The sequence below is a fragment of the Taudactylus pleione genome, unplaced genomic scaffold (assembly GCF_031769625.1).
Source record: "Taudactylus pleione unplaced genomic scaffold, aTauple2 ptg000256l, whole genome shotgun sequence".
In the NCBI taxonomy this organism is placed as follows: Eukaryota; Metazoa; Chordata; class Amphibia; order Anura; family Myobatrachidae; genus Taudactylus; species Taudactylus pleione.
The window spans coordinates 23,862,037-23,889,111 of NW_028284658.1; the positions used below are offsets into that span (position 1 = coordinate 23,862,037).

At 45.1% G+C, this 27,075-nt stretch overlaps 1 protein-coding gene across 2 annotated transcripts in view; it reads right to left on the reverse strand.

Moving 5' to 3' along the window:
• BRCA1 (BRCA1 DNA repair associated) overlaps positions 1-27,075 on the reverse strand; it is a 242,308-nt gene that overhangs the window by 18,873 nt on the left and 196,360 nt on the right. For both annotated transcript variants that reach the window (XM_088480740.1, XM_088480741.1), the window contains exons 17-20: positions 26,760-26,837; positions 21,525-21,565; positions 8,493-8,576; positions 208-262 (exon numbers count right to left, since the gene is read on the reverse strand). In XM_088480740.1, the coding sequence (XP_088336866.1) occupies positions 208-262; positions 8,493-8,576; positions 21,525-21,565; positions 26,760-26,837 (258 nt within the window). The remainder of the gene's footprint in view (positions 1-207; positions 263-8,492; positions 8,577-21,524; positions 21,566-26,759; positions 26,838-27,075) is intronic.

Genomic DNA, 27,075 nt, shown 5'->3' on the forward strand with positions numbered 1-27,075 from the left:
CATAAAGATAATGGACCTCATTCGGAGGCTCTCGCTAGCACAGGCCGTCAGGAAATTAGCACAGAAAAAAAAATAAACAGCAGTTATGGAAAATATAGACATTTGTTTGGCGTTTATCTGGCATTCATCTTACTGCAGCCTTTCTACAGTCATCTTACCATTGAGCAGTATCACATAAGTACATTATATACTATCTAGGAAACTTACCTCTGTTTAAATCCTTAAAAGATCCAAAACAGCAAATTTCAAAGTCTGTCAGAAGCTGATAAGAGACCAGACAAAAAACGGATTGACATTTTTACATTAAAAAACACAGCAACAATAATGAATCAAGTGAAAACATTTCTAGCCCTGGGCTATCAGCCTCTCTACCTTTTCAGTTTCATATATGAACATTTAATTTAGCTAGAACAAACTAGCTGTGGGTCTGTTGTTGTAACAAAAAATCCAGACTGAGCTGTGTTGCGATTCCCATCTAGTAGGCATTTGTCAGTCAAATCCTGCAGTACTTCAGTTTCTTCATTAAAGATGTATGTAAACAAGCAGTTGCACAGCTAATGAAGGGTGATTACCAGTGTGAATTCAACCTCAGGTGCTCAAAATCTTATCAATAAAACAATGTTCTTTCACTAACCTCCATGACAATGCTACCAGGAGAGCTATCCATGCTCACTTAGAGGGGCAGGAAGGTGGGCATGGCTAAATCTCTCTAGTTCTCAATCCCCACTGTATTCCTGTTACTTCAGGTGGATAGTAGGGGAGCAGGGGGGGGGGGGGGGGTTTGGGGGGGTATTTTTCAAACAGCACAAGCTGAACATCCTGGCATGAGATTTCTGCGTTCATGTTTAAGCCTTTTTTCTGAGTCCTTTGGGAACTTTAAATTTACCAGCAAAAGCTTGACTGAGAAAATGGGATTTCTGTGCTCGTGCTGAATTCTTTTCAACCTATAGGGGGCACTGGATACACTGGGGTTTATCCAAAACTGGAATCTTTGGACATAAAAGTATTAAAATGTGTAGAATTTCATGAAGGTGTCAACCAAAGACCTGGAGGGCTCATTCCACGCCGTTCAAGAGGCAGCCACTGATCTGGTGAATGAGTCTTCACATTTTCAGGGACAGACTGTTCTGCCCCATTGCAAGCCTGGTGAATCCATGCTTAGAAGATGGGCAGTCCCTCGTGAAGACACCATTGTGTGCCAGCAGGTCATCTATCCTGCAGTTACCTGATCATACAGACATAGATCTACAAAGCTCTAACATCATCTAGAGATTGAAGAGAGCCCTTTTTCTCTGGAGACGTATTCCGGTCAAAGACAGGGATCACAACGTCCTGCTTCAGATAGAACATGACAACCAACATGGGCTGAAAAGAAGGGTGGTTCTAAAAACAGCCTGTCCAAATGAAAGATGAGCAAAAGAGGCCTATAAGAGAGCGCAGAACACCAAAATTCTACTAGCTGTGAAATTTACAACCAGAAAGGCAGTCTTCCAGTTAAGACAACTTTAACTGCACCAAAACCAAAAAGTTTGCTATTAGGCCTGGCAACACTTTAGACTGAGATCACAAGGAGTTACTGGAGGAACTTATGGATCTTGCACATCATGCATAACTTCCTTAAAGGTCTTATTTATTAACGTTTACTTACTGTTATGAGTCACTGCGCTGGTACAGCAACAGAACAAAATAAATCAAGAATGCATAATAACAGCCAGAAAAAAAGAAGAGGTAAGTGGACCCTGCTCGCAAGCTCTTACCTCTTCAGTTAAGAGTTTTCTCTGAATGAAAACCAATAGAGCTAACTTTTAAACCTCTATCAGACTGCCCTTAAAAAACAGCAGTAATCGATCTAACCAAAGAGGTAGGAAACACTTTTACTTGACAACAGGAGATGTAGATCTTCTGAACCTTGTGGTAATTTGTGACTATGACAGGCTTTAGAGAGTCTTGAGCATGGCTTGAATCACACTGTCAGAAAAACCCTTTATTTCTAGGAACAATGCTAAACCCAGTCGAGGTAAACTCTGGTGAAGGAAAGGGTCCTGACTTAACAGATCTGATTTTGGGGAAAGTACCAAGCTGGTCCCTCTGCCATGCCTAAATGCATGGGTGAGTCGAGGATAACAAACAACCTGAGCCCCTCTCTTTTTACCCTTGTGAGCACCAATGGAAGCATTGCGACTGGAGTTAAGATGTAGAACAAATTGAAACCCCATGGAACAGACATGGTGCCAACCAGAATTGCATACAGATCCCTCGTCCTGCATAAAAACACCACCTATTGGTTCAACCAAGATGTCAACATCCAGTTGTTCCCATCTACCGCCAGTATGAACTTTGCTATGATGGCTGGGACATTATGCGCCACCCAACATATGATCGTGTTGATCTCTCCCGTGGTCAGGGTATTCTTGGTGCCATGATATTGTCCAAATGGATTTTGATGCTCTTTCCTACAATAACTGGCATAGGCTGTCTGAAGCTCCAAGCTTGTTTATCTGGAGTTTGACTCTTCCGAAGCACAAAAATGCTGTAGACTGTATTGAAGATGGATGGCCTCCAAGCCTCAAAGGCTGGCGTTCAGGATCACAACTGTCTATACACGGAGAATGTGTAACCTTTGTCGAAGTAGTCGCTTCTCTGCCACTAGAATACCAATACATTTGGAGACAGTCTGAAAAGTTGGTTTAGTGATGTGGAGTTTTGTTACATTTTGCAATTAGCTTGATTTGGAACACCCATGAATGGGACTGTAAGGCCTCCATCCTAGTTGGAGATACCCATTTGACTATATCTTCTCTATAGAGATACTAAAGTGACTGTTATTATAAGTGTGAAACCTGAAATCTGCAATCAAGCCAAGTCTAGGCTTCACTTAGAAGGACCCTCTAGGTTAGCATTTCTGCATGCGTTTTTTTCCACAAAATGCACCTAATTCTATATCAGTCCCAGAGTCTCAAAGGAAGAATTGCAGATTCTACAAACACTTATGTGGTGACTTGCATTGCATGGTACATGTAAGCTATTCCAGACAAACTATGGCCCAAATTACTCTTTCCTGTGAAGGCAATCTTGTCCTTTGTCAACAATAAAACAATGAAATAACCTCTGGTACCAGAAAAAATGTTAAGTACAGTCTACATATATAACTGCAGGTAATTATAGGGTTTACTCAAGTAATGGGGAAAATAAGAGTTTTGGTATAACATACCTTTGTTAACTCTTTTTCTTTGAGGTCCATGGGGTCCACAGCCATTACGTTGGGGTATGAATCCCGGTCACCAAACAGTTAACACAAACGAGCTCTCTGCTCCCAGGATGCACCGGGGTTCCTCCTCATATACCCCACCCCCTGCCTCAGGTAGCCAGTTCGTTAACAAGCTCAAGCAGGCGGAGACAAACAAAAAAAGGGTAAGAAAGAAGAAACCCATACTCATGAGTTCAGACTCTCAAGAGAAGAAAATTACGGAAACCTCCCCCAGAACGACAGGTGCGTATGGGTGGGTGTCCTGTGGACCCCATGGACCTGTGTGTATACCTGAGAAATTGTCATATGAATCCATCTGACCAGCGTCTGCTTATCGGCTGGCCAGCCTTATGACTGTCATACAGTACAAAAAGGGAAACCTACTTCCTCATGCTGTTGGCGCGATCCACATAGATATGTAGCGCACGGCCAACATCCAAGGAAGCCACACCTACCGAGAGGCTTGTATTCTGAAAGCTGGGACCACAATCTCTTCATTCATATGGAACCAGAATACCACTCTTGGAAGGTATTCCGCCCTAGTATGAAGTACCGCTCTCTACCGATGACTTATTAAAAACGGGGAAGCGGGAAGAAAGTGCTGCTAGATCAGAGACCCTACGGGCCAAAGCGATAGCCAGGAGAAATTGTCTTCGCTGTCACCCACGTTAAGTCTACTGATTTCAGGGGTTCGAATAAAGGAGCCTGCAAAAAACCTGAGACCCAAATGTCAGCCCCCACAGGCTGACGGGGGGACAAAGGGATGCTGAAGCCTCGAAACACCCTGAAAAAAATGTTCCAACGTCAGGCCTCGCTAAACCCACCGAAAGTACAGGAGCCTGAACTCTCAGGGTGGCCAGATGGAGCCCCGGTCCAAACCAGTCTGACAAAAAGAACATACTCGAGAAAACCTAACCCCCTAGGGCCACATTTTCTCAGTTCACCCCGGAAAACATACAAAGTTTTGTAATAAATGCAGCCAGAAGTAAGTTTCTTGTCCTCTGAATTACAGAACATCCTTTCTTCAAGGCGGAGGTCTGAAGAACCATGCCGTCCAAGATGGACGAGTCAGGTCTAGATACAGGAAGGGATCCTGTATTAACAGGCCCAACCTTAGCAGAAAAGGCCACAGTGTGTCTATGGAGTGACTCTGCAGGTTGGCGAACCAGCAGCGTCTGGGTCAAGCAGGGGCTATCAATATTACTGTTGCATATTCCCATTAACCCTTAGAGGAAGGGATAGCGGGTGAATCAAATACGCTAGTTTGAAGTTCTACTCTACTGCCAGAGCATCCACAAACTCTGTGCCCGTACATGGAGACCCTGTGCTTGTGACTCAAGGCCATGAGGTCTACCTCTGGAAGAACCATCCATCCACAAGGCTCTGAAATATCTGTGGATGAAGAGCCCACACTCTCTGGCGCATATATCCTGCTGGCCTAAGAAGTCCATTTCCAAATTAAGGACTCGTATGAACACAACCGATCTCGCTGGAAAATGACATTTTGCCCCCTGATAGATGAGGCAGTCTACTGCGGAGGCGTTGTTAGTTTGCACCTAGACCGGCCTGCCCCTATAGTATTTCCTGAGCTTGAAAAGCGCTCCTGAATACTGCCCTTAGTTCCAGGACGTTCTATGGAGAGACTGCTTTCCGTTGTCCTCCATTTTCCTTGAAACGTGTGTCGACCTGTCACTGCTCCCCACCTGCGGAGGACTGGTATCATCCAGGTCCCGAATGGGCGACCCTTGTTGCGACAAAAAGTCTTTAATGGATAGTTGCTCTTCTGGCGAGAGACAGATCGTCTGTGTTTTTATTTGGAACCCCGGCCGTACCCTGGCCGGGCAAATAACAGCTCCTGACAGAGAAAGACTGCCCTGAAACCGGCTTCAAATCTCTTATCAGTGGAACATTTAAAGGCGAATGCCAATGGCACTGGAAAGGGATATAAGGCCTCAACCTTTCTGGTAATATGGATTTTTCTGCCCGCAGAAACTCCATACTACCTTCCTTACAACCCCTGGTATCTCAGGTGGTCTCCCATCCAAGTACTAACTTGGCTCAATGCTGCCTAGCTATCAAGATCAGACAATCTTGGGCATGTCCAGTATGGTCTGGCTGTAGTCAGATTTGGGAGGCTTTCACAACTTTCTGGCATTAGAACACTGGAGTCTCTCCTTATACCGGCTCCACAAGCATAGCTTTGACCCTTCTGATAAGGGAGGAGACATACTGTTGGAAGACGGTCTTCCTCTCTTGAGAGTTACTCTTGGGAGGAGACCCGTGTGTCTCCCTAAACACCAGAATCTGAGGGCTAGACTGAGCGTGTGAACGACCACCTTCTGATTCTTTTGGCTGTACTGGCCTAGCTGCTTGCCATAATCGCTGGAAAGCTGCCAAGGACGAAGTCACATTTTGACCCGAGTGAGCGCACATGTCCCTCAAGGACAGATGCCTAAACATGGTAGGTTGCAGCTGCTGAAGATAGCTTAATATCAGGGTTGGCGCAGGAGTCGCCAACCTGTACAAAACCTGCGCTATGATCTGGTAGATTTGACTACTGTGGTGACTCTCTAGAACACCATCCAGAAAGGCATCCATTAAGATTAACCAAATCTCCTGAGAACATTTGCAAGTAACCCACAACAAGCGTTGGTTTAAACTGCCACAAAAACATACATGTGAAGCACTCTCTAACCCCTAACCGCAGTTTAGGGGTTTAAGGAAAGTAAAACTTTGAACAGTAGCACATCCATGCCTAACTGACCAGTTTTGCAAGATCTACCTGTAGATTTGCATCAATCGGTACTGAATCCAAGCAACTAAAGTTGGTAGGATTCCAATGTTATGCACTTTCCTGGGAACAAGGCATACTCAGGGATAGCCAACTTCCCTCCTCCCCCTAATCAGTACTCAACTCAGCTGAGTCTTCCTAATTAGGAGAGAGGGGGGATGGGCAACCCAGCCCTACCAGTATATGTGAATTACAATTTAGCCCATATAGCCTACAGCTGGGGGCCAATGTAATGTGCTCACCTTCACACATATAGTCTTTTCAGAAACAAAGGTAGCATAACTCAGCAAAACTTAACGCATTTAAGCAGTATATTTGCCATAGGCTCTTAATCAAAAAGCACACCAGCTTAGTAGGATATTGAGCCTGTTCAACCTGGCCACTAAGCAAGGTATTTTGGTCCATAATCTGGGAAAAGGAAACCCAAGGGAGTTCCTATCCAGAAGCTGAGAGGTTTGTCTACTTAACACAGTAACCACATAATTCAGATTGTATGAAATCCTGTGGGGAAAACCCCCCCAGCACAGGGACTTTAGCCACCTGTCCTTCAGACTCTGAGACATAATAATGACCAGTTCTGAGTAAACACGTGATTTTGTTTCACCCTAACTACCCACACACCCGTAGGAAAGGGTTAAGGGGAAAGACAGTGATAGTTTACAGGAGTCACAGTTCTTTTTACATAAGAAACAGTATCCATAAAAACAACAATCACATGTCATGCATAAACACTCTGCTAGATATATATAAGCTCTTGCTACCACCATCAGCCTAGGCTTAGGTAGGATAGAGCCCTGTAAAATCTGAACCAGCAGTAGGAAAGGTATACAGGGAGACTGCCCAGCGTCCTGAAGGAGCAGCGTTCAGAGAGCAACTGACATACACTCTGGCTGCCCTATGGAGGCTGGGAGAGGCAACCCACAATCACTGCGCTAGAGGACTGAACTAGCGTGTGGATTGGGGGAGGCGCCGCTGGGGAAGCGCGCCTCCCCTATGCTGCATGGACCTGCCTGGTAAACTGACCTGGCCGCCGCCACAAGCCCTGGCTGGTCAGGAACATCACATCCCGGCGGTCTAGTGTAGGAAACAAGCTGTATGCCTCCTGCCTGCAGCTGGCCTCCGGCCAGCCTCACCACCGGAGGCCGGACCGCCACGTGGTCCCGGCATCAGCGGCCGCCGCGACCACCCGCTTACCTGCCATCCCCTTGATCCGGATGCGGTCCAGGACATGAGAGCCCCTGCCGAAGCCCTAGCCATGGTCCTGCCAAGGCTAGCGGTGCGGCGCCAGAGGAGGTAGTTGTAGCGGGTGGCCGGTGCGTCTCCAGTCAGACGCGAGGCTGCTTCCAGGACAGCTCAGACCACCCGCCATGATGGAGAGTAATATGCTTTCTTTCTTTTTTTTTTTGTTACTCGTCTGCAGGACTGCTCCAGCAGTCCCACTGTCTATGTGGTGAACACACCAAACAGGAAGAACTGGCTACCTGAGGCAGGGGGTGGGGTATATGAGGAGGAACCCCGATGCATCCTGAGAGCAGAGAGCTCGTTTGTGTTAACTGTTTGGTGACCGGGATTCATACCCCAACGTAATGGCTGTGGACCCCATGGACCCCGAAGAAGAAAAATAGATTAGCCCAGTGGTTATCAAACTCGGCCCTCAGGACCCCACACAGTTCACGTTTTCCAGGTCACCCAGCAGGAGCACAGGTGTATTCATTACTCACTGACACATTTTAAAAGATCCACAGGTGCAGCTAATTATTTCACTTGTGATTCTGTAAGGAGTCCTGGAAAACAACCTGTTTGAGAACCTGTGGATTAGCCTAATATTTTAGTATGCAGCATATAATATGATCACAGCTTGCTGTCTCCATTATATCCTCAGCCATTCTACTCTGCACATAACTAAGGATAGAGAATCCTGGTCACAATATAATGAGAAAGAGCAGAGGTTGAGTACCACGTAAATTGTCACCAGGAGCTGAGGGGCTATTTGTAACCTCATTAAGTGCATCTGGAGAACCAATGTACTATGTAAAAATACAGATTGCATTTACGACCTAGTTCTTGAATGAAGACATTTTAGAAGAATCTCTCTAATTCACACCAAGTCCTCACAATCTTATTTCGAAAGTTTTCCCCTTTTCCCAGTCTGCCACAATGTATTTTAAAAACACCCAAACCATAAGAATATCGCATTTTTCTGATATTGCAGTAAGTGCCATGTCTGTGAATGATATGCTCAGGGAAGCTTTACTCTGACAGCTGTCCTGCAACGGCACAGAGATCGCGCTCCGAATAATGGATATACTGCACTTCTCAGTAGCTTTATTATATACAATATCTTCTGCACTCATTTTATATATATTCCAGACATGGATAAGCAGCATCCAGCCAGTGAGATGAAAGCCAATCTGGTCTATGGCAGCATGCTAAGTATTAGAGAGATAACCATACCAGTCCATCGGATCCCAGTCTTGACCTTCTGGGACCTCTATGATTTCTTCCATTGATCACGTCTCCCTTCACTTCAAAGTCATACTGAAAGGAGAGATGATACACATGTGGAGTTACAAATGCCACTCGGAACTAGAATACCTTATTTGCTAAAGAAACCGGCTACATGTGTGTGTTGTCACATAGTTCTCGTACAGCTTTGGTGGAGCCCCAGTGTCATCACTGATCATATGGAACGACTGTGTACCAAAACATTTGAGGGGACATTATACTAAAATTATGTATTTTAATATACATGGATAAGTCCTTCTTTAATAATATAACACAATAATCCAAAATTTATGGAACAAATTTGTTGAAAAAAGTTATTGTTTCTGTTTAGAAATGGTGAAAGTAATGTAGTGACACACCCCAACCTACTTACCACCCTAACATCACTATGAGAACATAGCCCATATATAAGTAGATATTTAGAGTCCACAGTTTGTTTCATCACTCTCAGCAGGAGAAGCATCTGTTTTTTTCTTCTTTGTTCACATCAAATATTTATTGTTAAGTATAATTAAATATATAGTAGAGTGAGAATCTTAAAGTGAATACCTTGTATTTTATTCAGAAGGCAACGGGAAACAATTATATTCAATCTGATAGCCTATCTTAGACAGCAAATTGTGCTAACAGTCAACTTGCTGGGCACAATTCTCAGAATAAGAATCAGCTCCCTCATCCTACGTTCAGACCACATGTAAAATATATTGTCAGCTTTGGTCATCAGACATTTATTAAAGTTTAGTTGTTGGGGAAGAAAAACTTGAAATACATGCATTAAGTTCAAGCTCTGGTAGAGATTTTGTTCAGATCATTAATGCGCTAGAGATGCTGGCAATGTAACACAATAAGATCTAAGGTTTAAAATGAATTTGAAATTGCAGTGTTACATCTGAAAGTGGAACAAGCTGCTCCCTTATTTCAGAAATGCAAGAAAAATAACAGCGGTAGAGGTTGTAATTTAAAAACTGTAGCTATGTTTAGGTTTCTACTTTCCTATATTTAGCGAGTAAGGTCAGGGTCGCCAACAGGGGGAAAGAGCCTGCAACTACATTGTATGAGAAGGCTTCGTGCCCCCAAGCCTTACAGCACTTAACCAACTTGGTGGATTTCCCCTCTCTCATCTTTTGTAATAAGGACTTTAGTTTTTTTAATCACTACATGCCCAAGCTTACTTTGTTTCTAATACAGCATCAGCATATCATATTATGGCATCTTTTCTCCTTTTCACTAAAGTAGCAAAGTGCAGGATACAAGGCCTAAATCAGAGATTTACGCAAACCTCTTGGACGCAACAGCGGATCACAAAAGCCAGCAGTGGGCGTCCTTCTACTACAGATGCAGTCTGCTGCTTTGGCATATTTTAGCACAGCCACTGCGTACAAAGATGCAGCTGCTGCACTATAGCATCCACCTCTCAATCAGCCTTGCACACTTTACTAGCCAATTAGTAAACATTCAGTAACATCAAGTAAGCAACTTATAAAAAAAAAATGATCAAAAATGAACATTCCATGTAAAACTTTATAAAAACCACATAAAACTATTATATGGTACTAAAAACTATGCTTAAATATAAATGAAAACAATTTTGAAGATCCACTTAACATCACAATACAAAGAGGGGTAAGGACAGTCAGACTAATGAAAAATATGAGATATGGTAAGAACTTACCCTTGTTATCTCTATTTCTACGAAGTCCATAGGGTTCCACAGGATACCTTGGGGTATAGGTGTGACGTCAGTCGCAGGGCACCAAAGAGTTAAGCTTTCAGCCTCCCAGGATGCACTAGGTCCCCCTCCTATACCCCGCCCCCGGGCCAAGGCACCTCAGTTAGTCACCAAGCCATAGGCCGGAGGAGGAGAAGGAAGAGAGAGAACAAAGATCTGGACACATACATTCTCACCAGAGGGAGACGGAAAACCGGTGACCAGAGCAAAGCCCATCTGCAGCACAGGTGCGACAGGGCGGGAGTCCTGTGGAACCCTATGGACTTCGTAGAAATAGAGATAACAAGGGTAAGTTCTTACCATATCTCATATTTTCTACTTCAGGGTCCATAGGGTATCCACAGGATACCTTGGGGATGTCCCAAAGCAGTATCCTTTAAGGGTGGGGACGCTCCTGTGCAGAAAGGAGAATCCGCCGCCCGAAGGAAGCATCCTGAGAGGCGAAGGTGTCAAACCTGTAATACCTCACGAAGGTATGGACAGAAGACCACGTAGCAGCCTTGCAGATCTGAACTGCCGAGGCACCACGTCGAGCTGCCCACGAAGGACCCACAGACCTAGTGGAATGAGCCTTCAGAGAAGGAGGGACCGGTAGGCCTTCATGAAGATAAGCTTCAGAAATAGCCATACGGATCCAGGCTGCCAAAGTTTGCTTTGAAGCAGGCCAACCCTTTTTAAGGAAGCCATAGAGGACAAACAAAGCGTCCGACTTCCTAAACGAAGAAGTGCGGTCAACATAAGTCCTTAAGGCCCGCACAACATCCAAAGAGGCCTCACCCACGGAAAGACCCGGTGAGTTAAAGGCCGGAACAACTATTTCCTCGTTAACATGAAACTGGGAAACAACTTTGGGAAGAAACTCGGGCCGAGTGCGGAGCACTGCCCTGTTCCCATGAAAAACCAAGAAAGGGGGTCTACAAGAAAGAGCCCCTAACTCAGAAACACGTCTGGCCGAAGCAATGGCCAGAAGGAAAACAGTCTTAGCTGTTAGCCATTTAATATCCACTGAGCCCAGAGGTTCAAACGGCGGTCCTTGGAGAGCCCTCAGGACCACAGCCAAATCCCAAGGCGCCACAGGTGGAACAAAGGGCGGCTGAATACGGAGAACACCTTGCATAAAGGTGCGCACATCCGGGATTGTAGCAATCCTACGGTGAAACCAGACAGATAGGGCCGAAACCTGTACCTTCAAAGAAGCAAGGCGAAGCCCATGATCTAGTCCCGCTTGCAGGAAGGCGAGAATCCGAGACAGACGAAACTCCCGCGGTGCATAACCTCTCGGTCGACACCACTGGAAGAATGTATGCCACACGCGATGGTATATCCTCGCGGAAGACGGTTTCCGAGCTCGTAACATGGTACGCACCACAGAGCTGGAAAACCCCCGGGACCTCAGCATGGCCGTCTCAACAGCCACGCCGTCAAAGACAGCCGAGTCAGGTCCGGGTGAAGACAAGGACCCTGAGACAGAGGGTCCGGTCGTAGCGGCAACCGCAGGACTGTCCACGGACAGACCCTGAAGGTCTTAGAACCAGTGCCGTCTGGGCCACGCGGGAGCTATCAACAGGAGCGTCCCTCCTTCCTGTTTGAATTTCCGGATTACCCGTGGAAGAAGGGAGACCGGAGGGAACAGGTATGCGAACCTGAACGTCCACCGGACGGACAGAGCATCCACCAGAGACGCCCCTTCGTCTCTTGTGCGAGACCCGTACACCGGCAACTTGTTGTTGTGCCGGGACGCCATGAGGTCGATTTCTGGAAGACCCCACCTGTCCACCAGTAGTTGAAAAACGTCCGGGTGCAGGGACCATTCCCCTGGATGAACGTCCTGGCGACTTAGAAAGTCCGCCTCCCAATTTAGCACTCCCGGGATGAAGACCGCTGATATGGCCGGAAGATTGCGCTCCGCCCAAACCAGGATCCGAGAGACCTCTACGAGAGCCGCCCGACTGCGAGTTCCTCCTTGCCTGTTTATGTAGGCCACGGTGGTAGCGTTGTCCGACTGGACCTGCACCGGGTGACCCTGGAGAAACCGCTGTGCCTGCAGGAGAGCATTGAAGACCGCACGGAGTTCCAAGATATTTATTGGAAGCTCCGCTTCTGTCGGCGTCCACCTGCCCTGGAACAAGTGTGGACCCGAAACTGCTCCCCAGCCCCGAAGACTGGCGTCCGTTGTCAACAGGACCCAATTTGGAACCCAGAACGGACGTCCCTTGTTGAGGTGGGTCGTCTTTAACCACCACGCAAGGGACAGGCGAACCTCCGGGGTGAGCACAATCGTCTGGAACTTCAGAGACTGAGGCAGCCCGTTCCACTTGGACAGGTGCTGCAGAGGTCTGGAGTGAAACTGGGCGTATTCCACCATGTCGAACACCGACACCATGGAGCCCAGTAACCTCATCGCCGAGTGTAAGGACACCCGGCGGCTGTGCAGACAACTGCGCACCCTTGACTGTAAAGCAGAGATCTTGTCCTCCGTCACGAAGATCCTTTGCTGTCCCGAGTCCAATAAGGCTCCAAGATGCAGAATCCTCCGAGACGGGATTAGAGTGGACTTCTGCCAGTTGATTAGCCAGCCGTGCCGTTGCAGCAGTGCAATGGTCAGGTCCAAGTGGTGTAACAGGAGCTCTGGAGATCCTGCCACCAATAACAGGTCGTCCAAGTACGGCAACAAGCGGACTCCCTGCAGCCGAAGAGAAGCCGCCATGACCGCCATCACCTTGGTGAAAACACGTGGTGCTGTCGCCAGGCCAAAAGGTAACGCCCGAAACTGGAAGTGATCGCTGCGGATTGCAAACCGAAGGAACTCTTGATGGCGCAAAAGAATAGGGACATGCAGGTAAGCGTCCTGTATGTCCAATGACACCATGTAGTCCCCAGGGTCCAGCGCCAGAATGATGGACCGTAGGGTCTCCATCCGAAACTTCGGGACCCGCAAAGACTTGTTGAGTGCTTTGAGGTTGAGAATCGGACGATATGACCCATTGGGTTTCTGTACCAAAAATAGATTTGAATAGAAACCTTGGCCCCTCTGGGAGAATGGAACAGACACTATAACTCCAGCCTGGAGCATAGTGTGCAATACCTTCCGCAGCTCCGTAGCCTTGTTCCGGTCTGATGGTAGACCCGTGGTGAAGAATCGAGCCGGGGGTCTGTGCCGGAAGGAGAGGGCGTACCCGTGGGAGACCACCTCCAGAACCCAAGTGTCTGTCGTAGTGAACGACCAACACCGGGAGAACTGCAGCAGGCGGCCTCCCACCCTGGGATCCCCCAAGGGGAGACCCGGACCGTCAGGCCGCAGGCTTGTCATCTGGCTTGGGGGCCGGACGTCTGGTACTCCATGCCTGTTTCCGGGGCTTGACCGATTTCTTAGGGCCAGCCTGTCGAGGAAACGACTGTGGTTTGGGCCTGCCCTGGGCCCTCGATGACCGAAAGGACGATGGTCCAGAACCAGAAGGAGCAGCGGCCGACGGAAGACAAGCAGATTTGGCTGCCGCCAGCGTGGCCACAATCTTATCCAGATCCGGACCGAAGAGAACTTCTCCGGTAAACGGCAACGCTTCCAGACCTTTCTTGGAATCTGCGTCCGCCTTCCAGGATCGCAGCCACAAGGTGCGACGAGCAGCTACCGCTGCTGAAGAAATTCTAGACACCAGAGTACTAATGTCTAGAGCCGCCTCGTTGATGTAGGTGGCCGAATCACGGAGATTGCCAATCAACTCCGACTGTTCGGCCGGACAGTCGGATTCAAAAGAAGCCTCTAATGAATCCGCCCAGCGCTCCATCGCTCTGGCAACCCAGCAAATGGCCATAGCCGGCCGTGCTGCCCCCCCTGCAAGGGAATAAGCGGACTTCAGGCAGATTTCTACCTTGCGGTCCGTAGCATCCTTAAGGGAGGACATGGATGGCATCGGCAATGTGGCACTACGGACAAGACGGGTCACGTGAGAATCCACCTGTGGAGGGGATTCCCACTTAGCAAAATAATTATCCGCGAACGGATAAGCCACCGCCAGGCGTCTCTGCGGCTGGTATCTTTTGCCAGGTTGTTTCCACGCCTCCTCTAAATGGTCCACCAACTGGCCCGAAAGAGGAAAGACTGTGGCATCGCCCTTCACATCTTTGAAAAAGGCATACTTAGATTTAGCCGCTGGGGGAACTTCGTCCTCAATCACCAAGGCTGTGCGGACCGCCCGAATAAGTCCAGGAATATATACTTTGGACTTAGCATCAGCGTCCTTAGTATGGAGAGGTTCCTGATCGTAAGGATCCAGAATCTCCCCATCATCAGACGTCCCTTCGTCATCCTCATAAGGAGCGGACAGAGACGCCACCGGCCTTTTATGAGGCCGCATCACAGACTCCCCTTGCAACACATCCGATAAGTGCTGTACAGAACTCGTCAGGGAGTTAACCCACGCTGGCTCCTGAGAACCCGGGAGCAGGGAAATAGGGAGACTGTGGGGTACCACCAATTGTCGTGGGAACCCCTGCATGGGTGACGACACCACAGACTGCTGGGACAAACCCATCGGAGTAAACGCGGGCTGCGGAGCTAACTGGCCCACTAAAGCTGTTAACGCCTGAGCGAAACAAGCCCAGGGCGGCTCCTGTACCGGTGCTGTAACCGTAATAGGCCGCGCCATGGACAAACTGCCGGTATAGGCCCTCCGCGCTACACTCCCCCTCCGCTAACGGTACTTTGCACGTGGTACACTGTAGCCGGAGGGGAAAATCTCTTTCAGACATGATGGCACCACGTATGTGACCTCTCTCACCAATTAAGTATTAAATAGGCGAGAGACCACCCTGCAGCACCGCACCGCAAGGGCTTTAGCAGAAAGAACAGGGACAGTAATAAAGCTGACAGTTTAGAGAAGAAAAGTTACAGGCAGCGCTAGCACAGTCACATACAATGCAGAGAAATAACAATTCCTGCACTAACAGCGCTGATCACTCAACTACACAGACACAGGGCCTGGTAGGACACAGCGCTGCATACACAGACCTGAGCCACAGCGGAGGAGAGGTATGCGGGGGGACCCAGACCACGATGCTTCCTTCCAGACTTCCAGCAGCGTTCACCATGCGTTGCAGAGAAGATGGCCGCCGAGGAGCAGAGAGAAGCTGGCCTGGGGGAGGAGCGCTGACACAGGGCCAGTCAGCACAGTGCAGAGAGGGCTGTGTGCAGCGGGGGAGGCGCCGGCTGTGAGACAGGGAAGGCGCGCTCCCCTGGCATGCATTTAACCCCTGGGACGCTGCAGCGCTACCGCTCTGCTGCGGTCCGCTGTCCCAGGGGGTAGTGGAAAGCGCAGGTTCAGTACCTGGCTCCACGCTGCAGCCAGTCCCCAGGGAGCCCCCTGCCTGGGGACTTAGGACCATGTGACCAGCGGGGACCCACCGCGGGACCCCGCTGCTTACCTTTGTCCCCCTTGGATCCGGCCATGGTCCGGAACATCTGGGGTCACCGCTAGCTGTGACCCCAGATGCTCACCAGCATCCCCGGATCGGTACCGGCGTTCTGGTACCGGCGGGGGTGTAGGGAAGACAGCATGGACGTCAGGACTGACTGTCCATGCTGTACATCCAGATGTGCAGCCACAGCTGCACTGAAGAAAGCTTCAGGGGCTCTTCTAGCCCCCACTCCGACAGGTGCACCCGACGCCGGCCGGGCACCAAACTAAACTGAGGTGCCTTGGCCCGGGGGCGGGGTATAGGAGGGGGACCTAGTGCATCCTGGGAGGCTGAAAGCTTAACTCTTTGGTGCCCTGCGACTGACGTCACACCTATACCCCAAGGTATCCTGTGGATACCCTATGGACCCTGAAGTAGAAATAGACATTTTCCTTGACTGTAGGTTACGGTACATAGCTAGTCTCTGAATATTGTTATTGTATAAACCACAACCATTAGGAAAAATTCAAGTCATACTCAGCACTACAAAACAACTTTTAAACCTTGGCATATAAAGCAATAATAGGCACACAACATAATGTTCCTTTGATAGTCCCTTAAAACTAATTCCTTAATGCAGACTTCAGTGTGCATTATTCTTCTGTAACAGAATACCAAAATACATTTTCTCCCAGAACATGTCACTTCATAATATCTCATATTTCTACAAATTCTCTCCATTATGCTTCTAGATTTTTCATGTAATTCATTTTAAAGCTGTCTATACAACACTAAAGGATGTAGTAAGATACTTCAGTTTGCAATTTACTCCGCAGCGTTCAGTATAATCATATATTGGGGGCTTAATCACCAATGCAGGCTATACCAACTAAACTTTTGTTAGCCAGAATATTTAACAGCAAAAATTGGATTTTGTACTCACCGTAAAATCCCTTCTTCGTAGTCCATCTGGGGGACGGTTATTTACATGTGGGTTAGAGTGTGTGGCACTAGGAGTTTAGCACTAAACTATTTAGGAAAACTCCATCCTTTCTAACCCCTCCCTCCTCAACCGGATCCACAGTTTTTTTGTTTAGAAAAGCCATATAGAGGAAGAACATAACAATGTTGTCATGTAATAAGAACAGTACACAATAACAAATCAGGAAGGGATGAATTGTCCCCCCAGATGGGGGGTATTGTCTGGCAAAGCCGCACAGAGCTTCCCGCTCAAAACTGGCAACTCCCATACTAAATGTATGGAATATAACATTTTGTAAAGGTGTGCACAAAGAACCAGGTCGCTGTTCAGCACAGCTGTTTCACCAAGACGCCATGGCAAACCGCCCCAGAAACCCCAATAGAACAAGTTGAATGAGCCCTAACAGAGGCCGGAACAGGCATATCCGAGGACAAATAGGCATGTCGGATGGTGGAGATGATCCACAAAGCAATGGTACTCTTCAATATCAGACAACCTCGTTTTGGGGCATCCACTAACAGGGAGTCCGTACAACTAACCAAAGATGACCAGATGTATGCGTAGAGCACAGACCACATCCAACAACTCCAAAAAGGAAGACCTGGCAGATAAAGAAGCAGCAGCTCGTGGAAAGGCCGTAAGAACAATGGGCCTGATTCAGACCCACTCGCGAGCGGCTGTCCGCTCGCAAGTGGGTCGATGTTATGGACTGAGCATGCGCACGATGGAGGGAGCTCCGTCGTGCGCATGCGCCAGACGCGACGAGCGAAGGAAAGTCCTTCGCTCGTTGTGTCCGATCAAAGGGGGCGTGCTGTCAATGTTGATTGACAGCATGCCCCCTTTGGTGGGCGTGCTGGGGGCGTGCCTCCCTGACGGGGGCGTTCCCACGTGAACGCCTCCCGTCAGAAGCCGGCCCACTGACATCACTAGTGATGTCAGTGGGAGTGATTTTGGCTCTGATAGAGCCAAAATCACTCCGGAGCTTGCGGTTGAAAACCTCAACCGCAGGCTCCGGCTCGCAAATTCGATGGTCGCGATGGTCTCGACCATCTCGACCATCACAATGCACGCTCGTATAGCCTGTGGGTGGTGACCCACAGCTATACGAGCGTCCAGGAGGACGCTCCATGAAAATGGAGCCCGGCCCTCATTCAGAGCGTGCGCTCTGCTCAGAGCGTACGGCTCTGAATGAGGGCCAATGTCCTCATTAAGATGGAACTTAGGGCCTGTCTCAGAGTTTTATGCAATGCCGATATTTACACAGAGCAAGCGCTTTTTCGCTATTGCACATTTGTGTGATAGCCATACTGTGCACGCACAGCAATTGTTTTGCGATTACGCTTGGGATTCATTTGCAGAGTGAGGGCCAGATAGATAATCAGCATTTGGGGAGGTAACGGGGGGTAGGGGGTGGCTAAGCAAATGCAAGCCATGGAAAAACTACCTAAACGCTAAGGAAAAAATAGGACTGTGTCTTAATCCTAAGAAACTAAACAAAAAACAGAGAATCCAGTGAGGGTGGGAGGTGTTAGAGGGGGCGTAGTTTTCTTATCTATTTTAGTGCCAAACTCCTACTGCGACTCTACCACATGCAAGTAATGCAGTGTCCCGCAGATGGATGCAAGAGGAAAGTGATTGCAGGTGACTAGCCAGAGCAATGACTCAGTAATGCAACCCATGTCCGAAACAGCACTTAGGAGAGGTCCTGGATGAGGGCGAGATTATATAAATATATATACGTAGTTCGAGGATTCTGCTCTCATATCTGTAAATGTAGTCAATTGCAGGGGAGCTCCTTCAGGGTATTAGCTGGAAATAATCCACACACATTCCACCAATCCCACGAAGGGCACTCACCAGACTTGAATCAGCTCATGTTCTTCTTTAGTTATGTCTATCCAATCAAGTATATTAAGTAGACATTTCGGTTCCTGAGAACCTTCCTTCCAAGACATCACTGTGACAGCATAAAGGCAATAGTCCAAAGTTTCCAGGCTAAACTTACAGTAAAGTCTCCCAGGTCCCTCTATTTATACCCCTGAAAATGTGGTAAAAATAATGCCAAATGCTGTTCCAGCTTGGAACGCAAACAGGAAGTGACCTCACTTCCTCCACTAGCATCTATAATACTGGGCGATATGTTTTCCAGCTTGAAACAGAAACAAGACGTAACAGAGTTTGATACTATAGTATTGTTTTCATTAGAGTGGGCCAAACTACCTGTCGATAGGTACAAAAATCTCAATGGGAGCTACAGAAATCACTTGATTGCAGGGATTGCCTCTGAAGGTTGGGCAACAAAAGATTGGTTAAAGGTCCAATCATTTTTGTCCATGCCATTTTCATTTGTTTCATTATTGAAAAGATCCTGTTGAACTAAAAATCAAATGCAAAGGCCCAAATTTAATTAACTGTGATAAGCTGCTTTACAGCTAAAAACTGCTTATAGTGCAAATTTATACTTATCGGGCAATGCTATTAGCCGAGGTTCTGACATAATTTAAAGAACCCCAAATACTTATTAGGGCCACTAATACACTTCAATATTGTTCTCCTATTTCAAATTGCCTTTTTTCGGGGTATAGACAGATAGCCCCATTTTTTGCTATACTTTTCACCAGTTACACCATGGGCAGTTTTCGGGAGAATGCCTCATTGCGGCTATTGGAATTAGATTATGCGAAAAAAGGGAGCACACAGGCAATAGATGCAAAATTATCTCACAAAGTCCCATAACACATGCTAAGTTTTCGCATTATCGCAGTTAATTTAATTTTCTCCCACAAAGTATGATTTTTATTAAATAAGGAATAAAGCAATAATGGATGCCAATTACTTTTGTCACTATCAAGTTATTTCAGAGAAAAATATGGGTTCTTTTTTCGTGGAAGGGTACCAACAAATTTGTCCATGTTTATTTTATGAGTGAGAATTTTCTAACCTCTTTAGAGATAATACATAATAAAGAAACCCCTATCAGTCTATTGACCTGGCCTCAGTTGACAAATTTGTTTACATATGTTGGGGTACAGGAAATCTGATGTTGGCTACACACTGGCCGATATATCGGCTGTTCAATTGAATGGTCAATATAACGTGTATGCATCAGCCGACTATTGGCAAGTGTGTATGCACTTACCAATTGTCAGATAGGACGGCGGATTGACCGGACAGCCAATGCCTCGTCCTAATGTGTACACACCATGCTGTACTTGAGTATGTCACCTTTCTCATGAATTTTGACACAGAATGAAAGTAATCAACATAGTGCACCCTCAAAGCTAGATATATTTGAACTGTTAAATAAAAGTATGGTGCAAATACAATAGTTGTGCCGATGAATAACAATTAACTAAACAGAGTCTCATAAAATAGTCGAAAGACCTGAATGGGAGTGTACTTTTAGCCTTGCATTTTGGATCCTTCCTCTCATTTGGCACTGCTATAGCCTTACATCAAATCTCCAACAGGAGATCCCAGTAAAAAAGATGCACTGCAAACCACTGCACTAAAAAAGCTCAGGAAAAGGTCCTCCAACAATGTATTAGCCTGGGTAAAGGGGGTTTGTGTAATCCCACACAAGGTTTAGAATCTCCTTTTAAAGATACACTGGCAGACATGACTGTTTTGCTAGATACTTGACAGATTTGTTTGGATATACTATAGCCAAATATGCCATATATGTGCTGTCTTCCCTGGTTGAACTCAACAGCCAACCATGTTATGGCATCCAAATTTGTTGCAGTCTATAAATGAATGCTACACAATTTGTACCTGATAAACTGACTATTTTCCAGCCTTTTAATTTGACTCTAACCGATTACTTGAAATCAGCAGTCCCCATCTATTTATTTTTGGCTACCTTTAAGCATGTTGAGGGACTATTTGTATGCAGAAATTATTTCAGCAATAGTGAAAAATTTGCACATTACACTGAATTTACTGAAATTTCCATCAGAAAAAACTCAATTTGGTGACTTCAGGGATAAATCAAATTTTACATTTTAGTCAAATGTTAACACCGGCCTGTTAAAAGAAAAAAAAATAGAAAAACCCACACACATGGTAGATGCTCTATGCGCATTGTCTGTGATAAATTTTTAGTTCTCAGAGCCTAAATTGCACATCAAAAGGTTGAGGTGTGATGTAAGACTATTCATGACAAATGCTATAATATATATATCTATCTATCTCTCTATCATACATATACACACACACTAGAGCAAATACAGTTTTCCCAAGTAAAATGCAAAATCCTCGAACATGGTTTGTTATTTTATGGTTGCTACAGATGTAAAGCGGTAGATACATCTTTTATACTAAACTAATTGTCCATTCTTCTCATTTGTGGTCGCTATTGACTTCTTATATTATGGTTTACAGCTAGCACGGTTTCATATGTTTTTTCTTTCACTGTTTTTCCCTATAAATTAGATGCTTTTTCTTTTTTACCATTACTGGGAATAGTCATGTATATATAAACATGTATATATAAAGCTCTTTTTTTCTTGTTTTAGTCCTGGATCATGGTGCATGAGAAAGATGATTATAAAATACCTATCCAATATCACAAGAATGGGACTCAAACTAGGGACTCCAGCAAGGCTATTATATAGCATTACGCTGCCCTTTAGCGGTCATTGCTAATGCTTTGAAAAGTGCATATCAGTTGTAATGACCGCAGAGAAATGACCCAGGAAAGCAGAGTGAGTGAAGTCCTATTTTAGAACCGTGGTGATACATGACTGTCAGTGAACGGAAGAATACAGCTAGAGGAACGCAGCCCCTTGTAAAAGAGGACAGCCACACAGATAATAAGCCGTGTCAAGATAATTATCTAACATTCCACACAAGGATATTTAATATCAAGACTCACCTCATCAAGAATTCTTCCCTCTCTGAACGACTGTGCAATCCCTAGATAAGAGTCAAAAAGTGACTGATTATATTAGAATTGGAGAAGCAGCCTTCAGGATCATAAAAAACCATCTGCATTGACTGTCAAATTTCCTCTCAGATGCATATCGTAATGATTTTTATATGATGTTAGAGAATGGAGAGAAAGCACATAAATAAAACACTGTTTATTATGTTTTGCAGAGGGAAAAAGTGCACAAACAATCATTATCTAACTCTAGAAACTCAGTCTTCACTAAAATTGCATTTATATGCAGCTTCTCAGTTCGCAGGGCCATACAATTACAGAGTAGTGGTGTCTATGCCGCCAATTTGAGGTGTGTAATACCAAGGTCCATTTTCAAAGGTTGACACATAATTGGTGCACTTCTCTTTTAACAAGTAACGCTCAGTGACAGCACCTCAAAGCAAAAATAGCATGAAGACATGGTCGCAAGGTTCAATTGTAGTTCAGCCCAATCACCAGAATGGGGAAGAAATGTGATCTCATTAACTGTTTACGCCAGACCGGGTGGATGAGTTGTAGTGTTCACTCTAGATGCAGGGTGCTGATCAGTGATGGGGCATATAATTTTAAAGGGCAAAATTTTAGACATGATGTATTGCTACTGCTACAGTAGCTTTAGCGATACAGAACATCTAAAATTTTCCCCTTCAAAATTAAAATATGCCCCCCTCACCTAGAGTGAACACTTAGGGCGGAATTCAATTGATTTCGCGGCCCGCATCTCCCGTCTAAAGTGACAGGAGTTTGCGCCGCTATGCAATTGTTCTAGATCTTCGTGCTGATCGCACCCAAAGTGGTTGGGTTTAGCTGCGTAAAGCAGCTAAACCAGACCAAAATGCTGGGCGTGATCGCGAAAAGTGATGTTTGGGCGCCCAAACATGTCACTTTTCGCACATTTCAGCTCTCATCCCCCTGGGGCTGGGAGCTGAATTGTAGCGCTGTCAGCTGATTGTGCCCGACAGGAGCAAGAATTGAATAGCTCCGTCGGGCGCGATGGGGGTAGAAATCAATTGAATTCCGCCCTTAGTTGGACAACAGTTATATGCAGAAGAGTATTTCAGAATGAAGGGGGGCATCAAACCTTGCAGTGTACGGTATTTGTTATAGCAGCAGAATACCACACTGGGTTCCACTCTTGTCGGCCAAGAACATTAAACTGAGACTAATACGTGCACAGGCTTACCAAAACTCAATTCAATAAAGCATCTTTCTGATGTGACGGAACTACAGGACAAAACCGCAGTTACTGCAAGATGCTCTCAAGTCCACATAATCTCTAAGGAATGTTGTATGCACATTGTTTAATTCAGGAAGTACATGGGGTAGACTATACAGTATTAGGATGGTGTAGCTATTGATGTGGCCACAGTGTGTGTATGGGCTGTACATATACCTACTATATATATATATATATAAAAATAAGAATGAGGAGTTAGCACACAGCAGACGCTGTTGAGCTGAATAAGGTATCAAGTGCTTCACTTTAGCTGGTTTGGGCACTTCTGGTCGTGGAAGGCACAGAGGGGTGGAGCTTAAACTATTGGTAGTGGTACATGAAGGGGACACTTGTAGGAGGCCAGGTAGGGTTTGTCTGTGTCTTCCACTTTGGTGGTGTCCTGAAGAAGACCGCGTTTCAGTTTGCACCTGACTATGTTGTCATGATGGAATAAAACGTGAACTATTTTTTTACAAAGCATTGAAAAGCCCTGCTGAGTGAATCCTTTTTACTGGAGATATATCTAAATCTATATATATATTTAGATATATCTAGCTATCTATATTTATAGAAAGCAAGCAAACAGTTCGGCACTCAATGAAAAATAGTAATAAATGTACAACTTGCCCTGGTGCCTTCCATGTACAGGTTGAGTATCCCATATCCAAATATTCCAAAATACGGAATATTTTTAACATGACTGAGATAGTGAAAACGTTGATTTTTGATGGTTCAATGCACACAAACTTTGTTGTATTGACTAAAACACTCTCCCAGACCGGCGGCACTCACGGGACTAATATCCAAAATTCTCAGAAAATTTTCCTTGAAAAAAGTTGTATTAAACTGAAACGTTGGACTGCTGTGGCAGCAGTGTCTGTGAAAATTTTGGATATTAGTCCCGTGAGTGCCACCGGTCTGGGAGAGTGTATGTATATGAGTGTATGTATATATATATATATATATATATATATATAATAAATAAATAAAATCTCCACCCAGTGTTCAGTGTATCTCAGCAACAACATATACACTGAATAGTCATGCACAAAGTAAACAAAATAAAACAAATGGTAGGGACTGCCCTGCTCAGGCAAGTGAAAAGATGTAACAAGAACAAGGGTTGAAGAGCAACTAAAGCCACTATTTAAAATTCAAATATCAAAGGTTATGTATTGCAAAGCCAAACAACATATCTGAAAACAGTGTTTACATACAGCTGTGCCAATCACGTCCCCTAATTTTTCTCCAACAGATTGGCATGTAAGGAGTTGGCAAACAATGTACTGTGTAGGGCTGGGGCAGTGGTAACACAGTATCATGTCTAACTACAGTTTCTGATTTCAGACCTGAATGTTATTTTACTTTGTCATTTTACTTTGTCATCCGAAAATGTAAATAATGGGCTTTAGTCGTACTTTACACCAGCAGAGACAACTACTTTTCAACAGTTCATTATCTCGATGTGTCTTAGCGAACCAAAAAACTCCACGTTAAGCTTCAAAATCTCACAAATGGTGATTGGATTAAATCACCACAAAGCATATGCACAATAAAAACAAAACTGTAGGACACAATTACAATTTTTACCTGTAATAAGTGTCTAATCAGAGATTGCTAATCCACTGTTTCTCCAATATGAAGTGACAGCAGCATCAATTTTGACAAAAGGCCTAAGGAATATACAGCGATATCTCAGGACAGTCATATTAAAAAAATAGAATGCCACAAGGGACAAAATAAAAACATTTAAAAAAAGGGGGGCGACAACACAGAGTGTAATTTTGGAAAGATTACATCAACACAACATTTATTTAAACCAAAACATGGTAATCAAAAATCACAAGTTTTGCCCAAACATATGGGGAGCTAAGAGCAGTTAATAGGGTGATCATTTCACACAGTGCAGACCCTCCCACAAGTCATAATCTCTTGTCCTGCGAGTGCCACTTTTGGGGAGTGTATGTATTTTGTGCTGGTGTGCACATGAAAAAGCTTTTTGTATTCCTGTATTGGAGGAGTACAAATGTGTGTGTGTGTTATAAACTGGAGGAGTGGCTACGTGTGACATTCATGTGCGAGTACCAGCAATCCTACATGGAAGCTAGAATAGGAAAGGTGGGTGAATTAAGAGATAATGAACAGTATTATAATATACATTCTGTTGATGGCTAGAGTTCTTTCTGTCATGGATTCAACAATGTGCTGCAAACATTCCTTAGAGAACCTGGTCCAAATTCACACAACAGCATTACACAACTGCTGCAGATTTGTCGGCTTCACATTCATGTGCTAAAGCGGGAGATTCCTCTTCCTGACATCATTACAGGTCATGGCAGGAAGGATCCATGGATCAAGCGGTTTATGCCAAACTCACAGCAGAAATTGCTCAGACCAGACAGTAGAGTTCTACACCCACTGTAGCTGCAGATAGCAAAGCTACCTAGCAAAAGTGTCTAAAAGTAGCAAGCAACACACACAAATTTCACATTATACAACTTAATTTATGGACATCTATGGTTTGATTTCAAATATATTTACTGAGAAAAATGTTGATGTGTTCAATACTTATTATACCCTCTGTATATATGAGACGCAAGTAATTACCACAGCGCAAATAGAAAGTCCATAGGAAAAGTCTTTTGTGGTGATTATTGTCTTGAAATCACAGTGCGCAGTACCCCTCTTTTACCCTTTCACAAGGGCAGCATAAGAATTTCTAAAAAACACCCACTGACGAAGTCCAACGACGAAACGCGTTTGGGAGGTATCACAGAGGTCCTGACACACTGACATCATTAAATCGGAGACAATCTGGGGGAAAGCCTGTTCACAAGCCAGAGTTATACGGAAGTCCGTGTCTGAGACACACGGTGACGCCGAGCGCTATCAGGAGCCGGGCTGCCTGTATATTACTGACGTGCCAATTTGCTTCTACAATGATGTACGTGCAATAGTGGTGAGTAGAAACCTTTTATGTTTAAAATACTACACTATCTACGCCCCCCGTTTGTTCTTGTGTGTGTGAGTGTGTGCGTGTGTGCGTGTGTGTATGTATGTATGTATATATATTCACATTTTATAATATATATATATATATATATATATATATCTCTCTCTTGTACACAAGGAAAATGTGCTGCAACCAATTACAACCAGTACAAAATATTTTGATAAAAAATATACTGCAATCTATAACACTAATCAGTACAAATGTATTGCCAATCTTGTCTCTGCTCAGGATTTAACACAAAATGCCTGTTCCATACATTTAAATCTCTTCTTAAGCATCCAATACAAACCTATCCAATCATCATCACTGACCAAGATCTTCAGCAGCAGGGAACCTAATTTCATTTATTCCAGCAGCATCTGTCACCTTTTCTTCACCCGATCCCAAAATCGAAGAGGAAGTGCGTACACACTTGCCGATGCCTGTAGCGATGGCAGGGGCCATGCTGCATTCGGCAGCATGGCACTCGCTAATGATGTCACCCCCTTCGGACCTGCATGCAGGTCCGACAGGCGATGTTGCCGACAACGTGCAGGAGCATGCATAGTAAGCGACATAGCAGGTACACACTGGCCGATGTGCACGATAACTTAACCTCTCGTCCTATCTTTACTATGATTAGACAAAATCATATAATTACTCATTCTATAAAAAACGATATATATATATATATATATATATATATATAGATATATATATATATATATATTCAGACCCAAACTCTACCAGATTAATGTCTCATCTCTGAACTTCCATGACAGGTTTTCCTATACTCATCTTAAAACTATACGAGTAAAGCTACAGCATTTCTATGTTCACAGTAATAAAATTACAAAAGGATAGATAGATAGATAGATAGATAGATAGATAGATAGATAGATAGATAGAATTTATGCTATGATTTATTTGGTTCACATTTTAAAAGGTTATTACTAGATAGTAAAATATTCACACTTACATTGATAGCTCACCACCCATTTTCTACCAGCAATTCCTAGGAAATATTTCAAAGTCCTTTCACACACCAGATATTCATCTACAGGAAAGAAAGGGAAATCATTTTAGAAAATTAAAGAATGTAACTCCGGTGAACAGGGTCAGTGCATGGCTGGTGTACATTCCAATATGCACCATAATAAAAATTACTTATGAATAAGTTGGAGGGAGGTAGCAGGGATAAGAGATAGGGGGGCAGCTCAAAATGATTGGGGGTGGGGGGTGCTGGCAGGGGAACAATATCACAGATTCTGCTCATAAATAAATGCTAATACTAC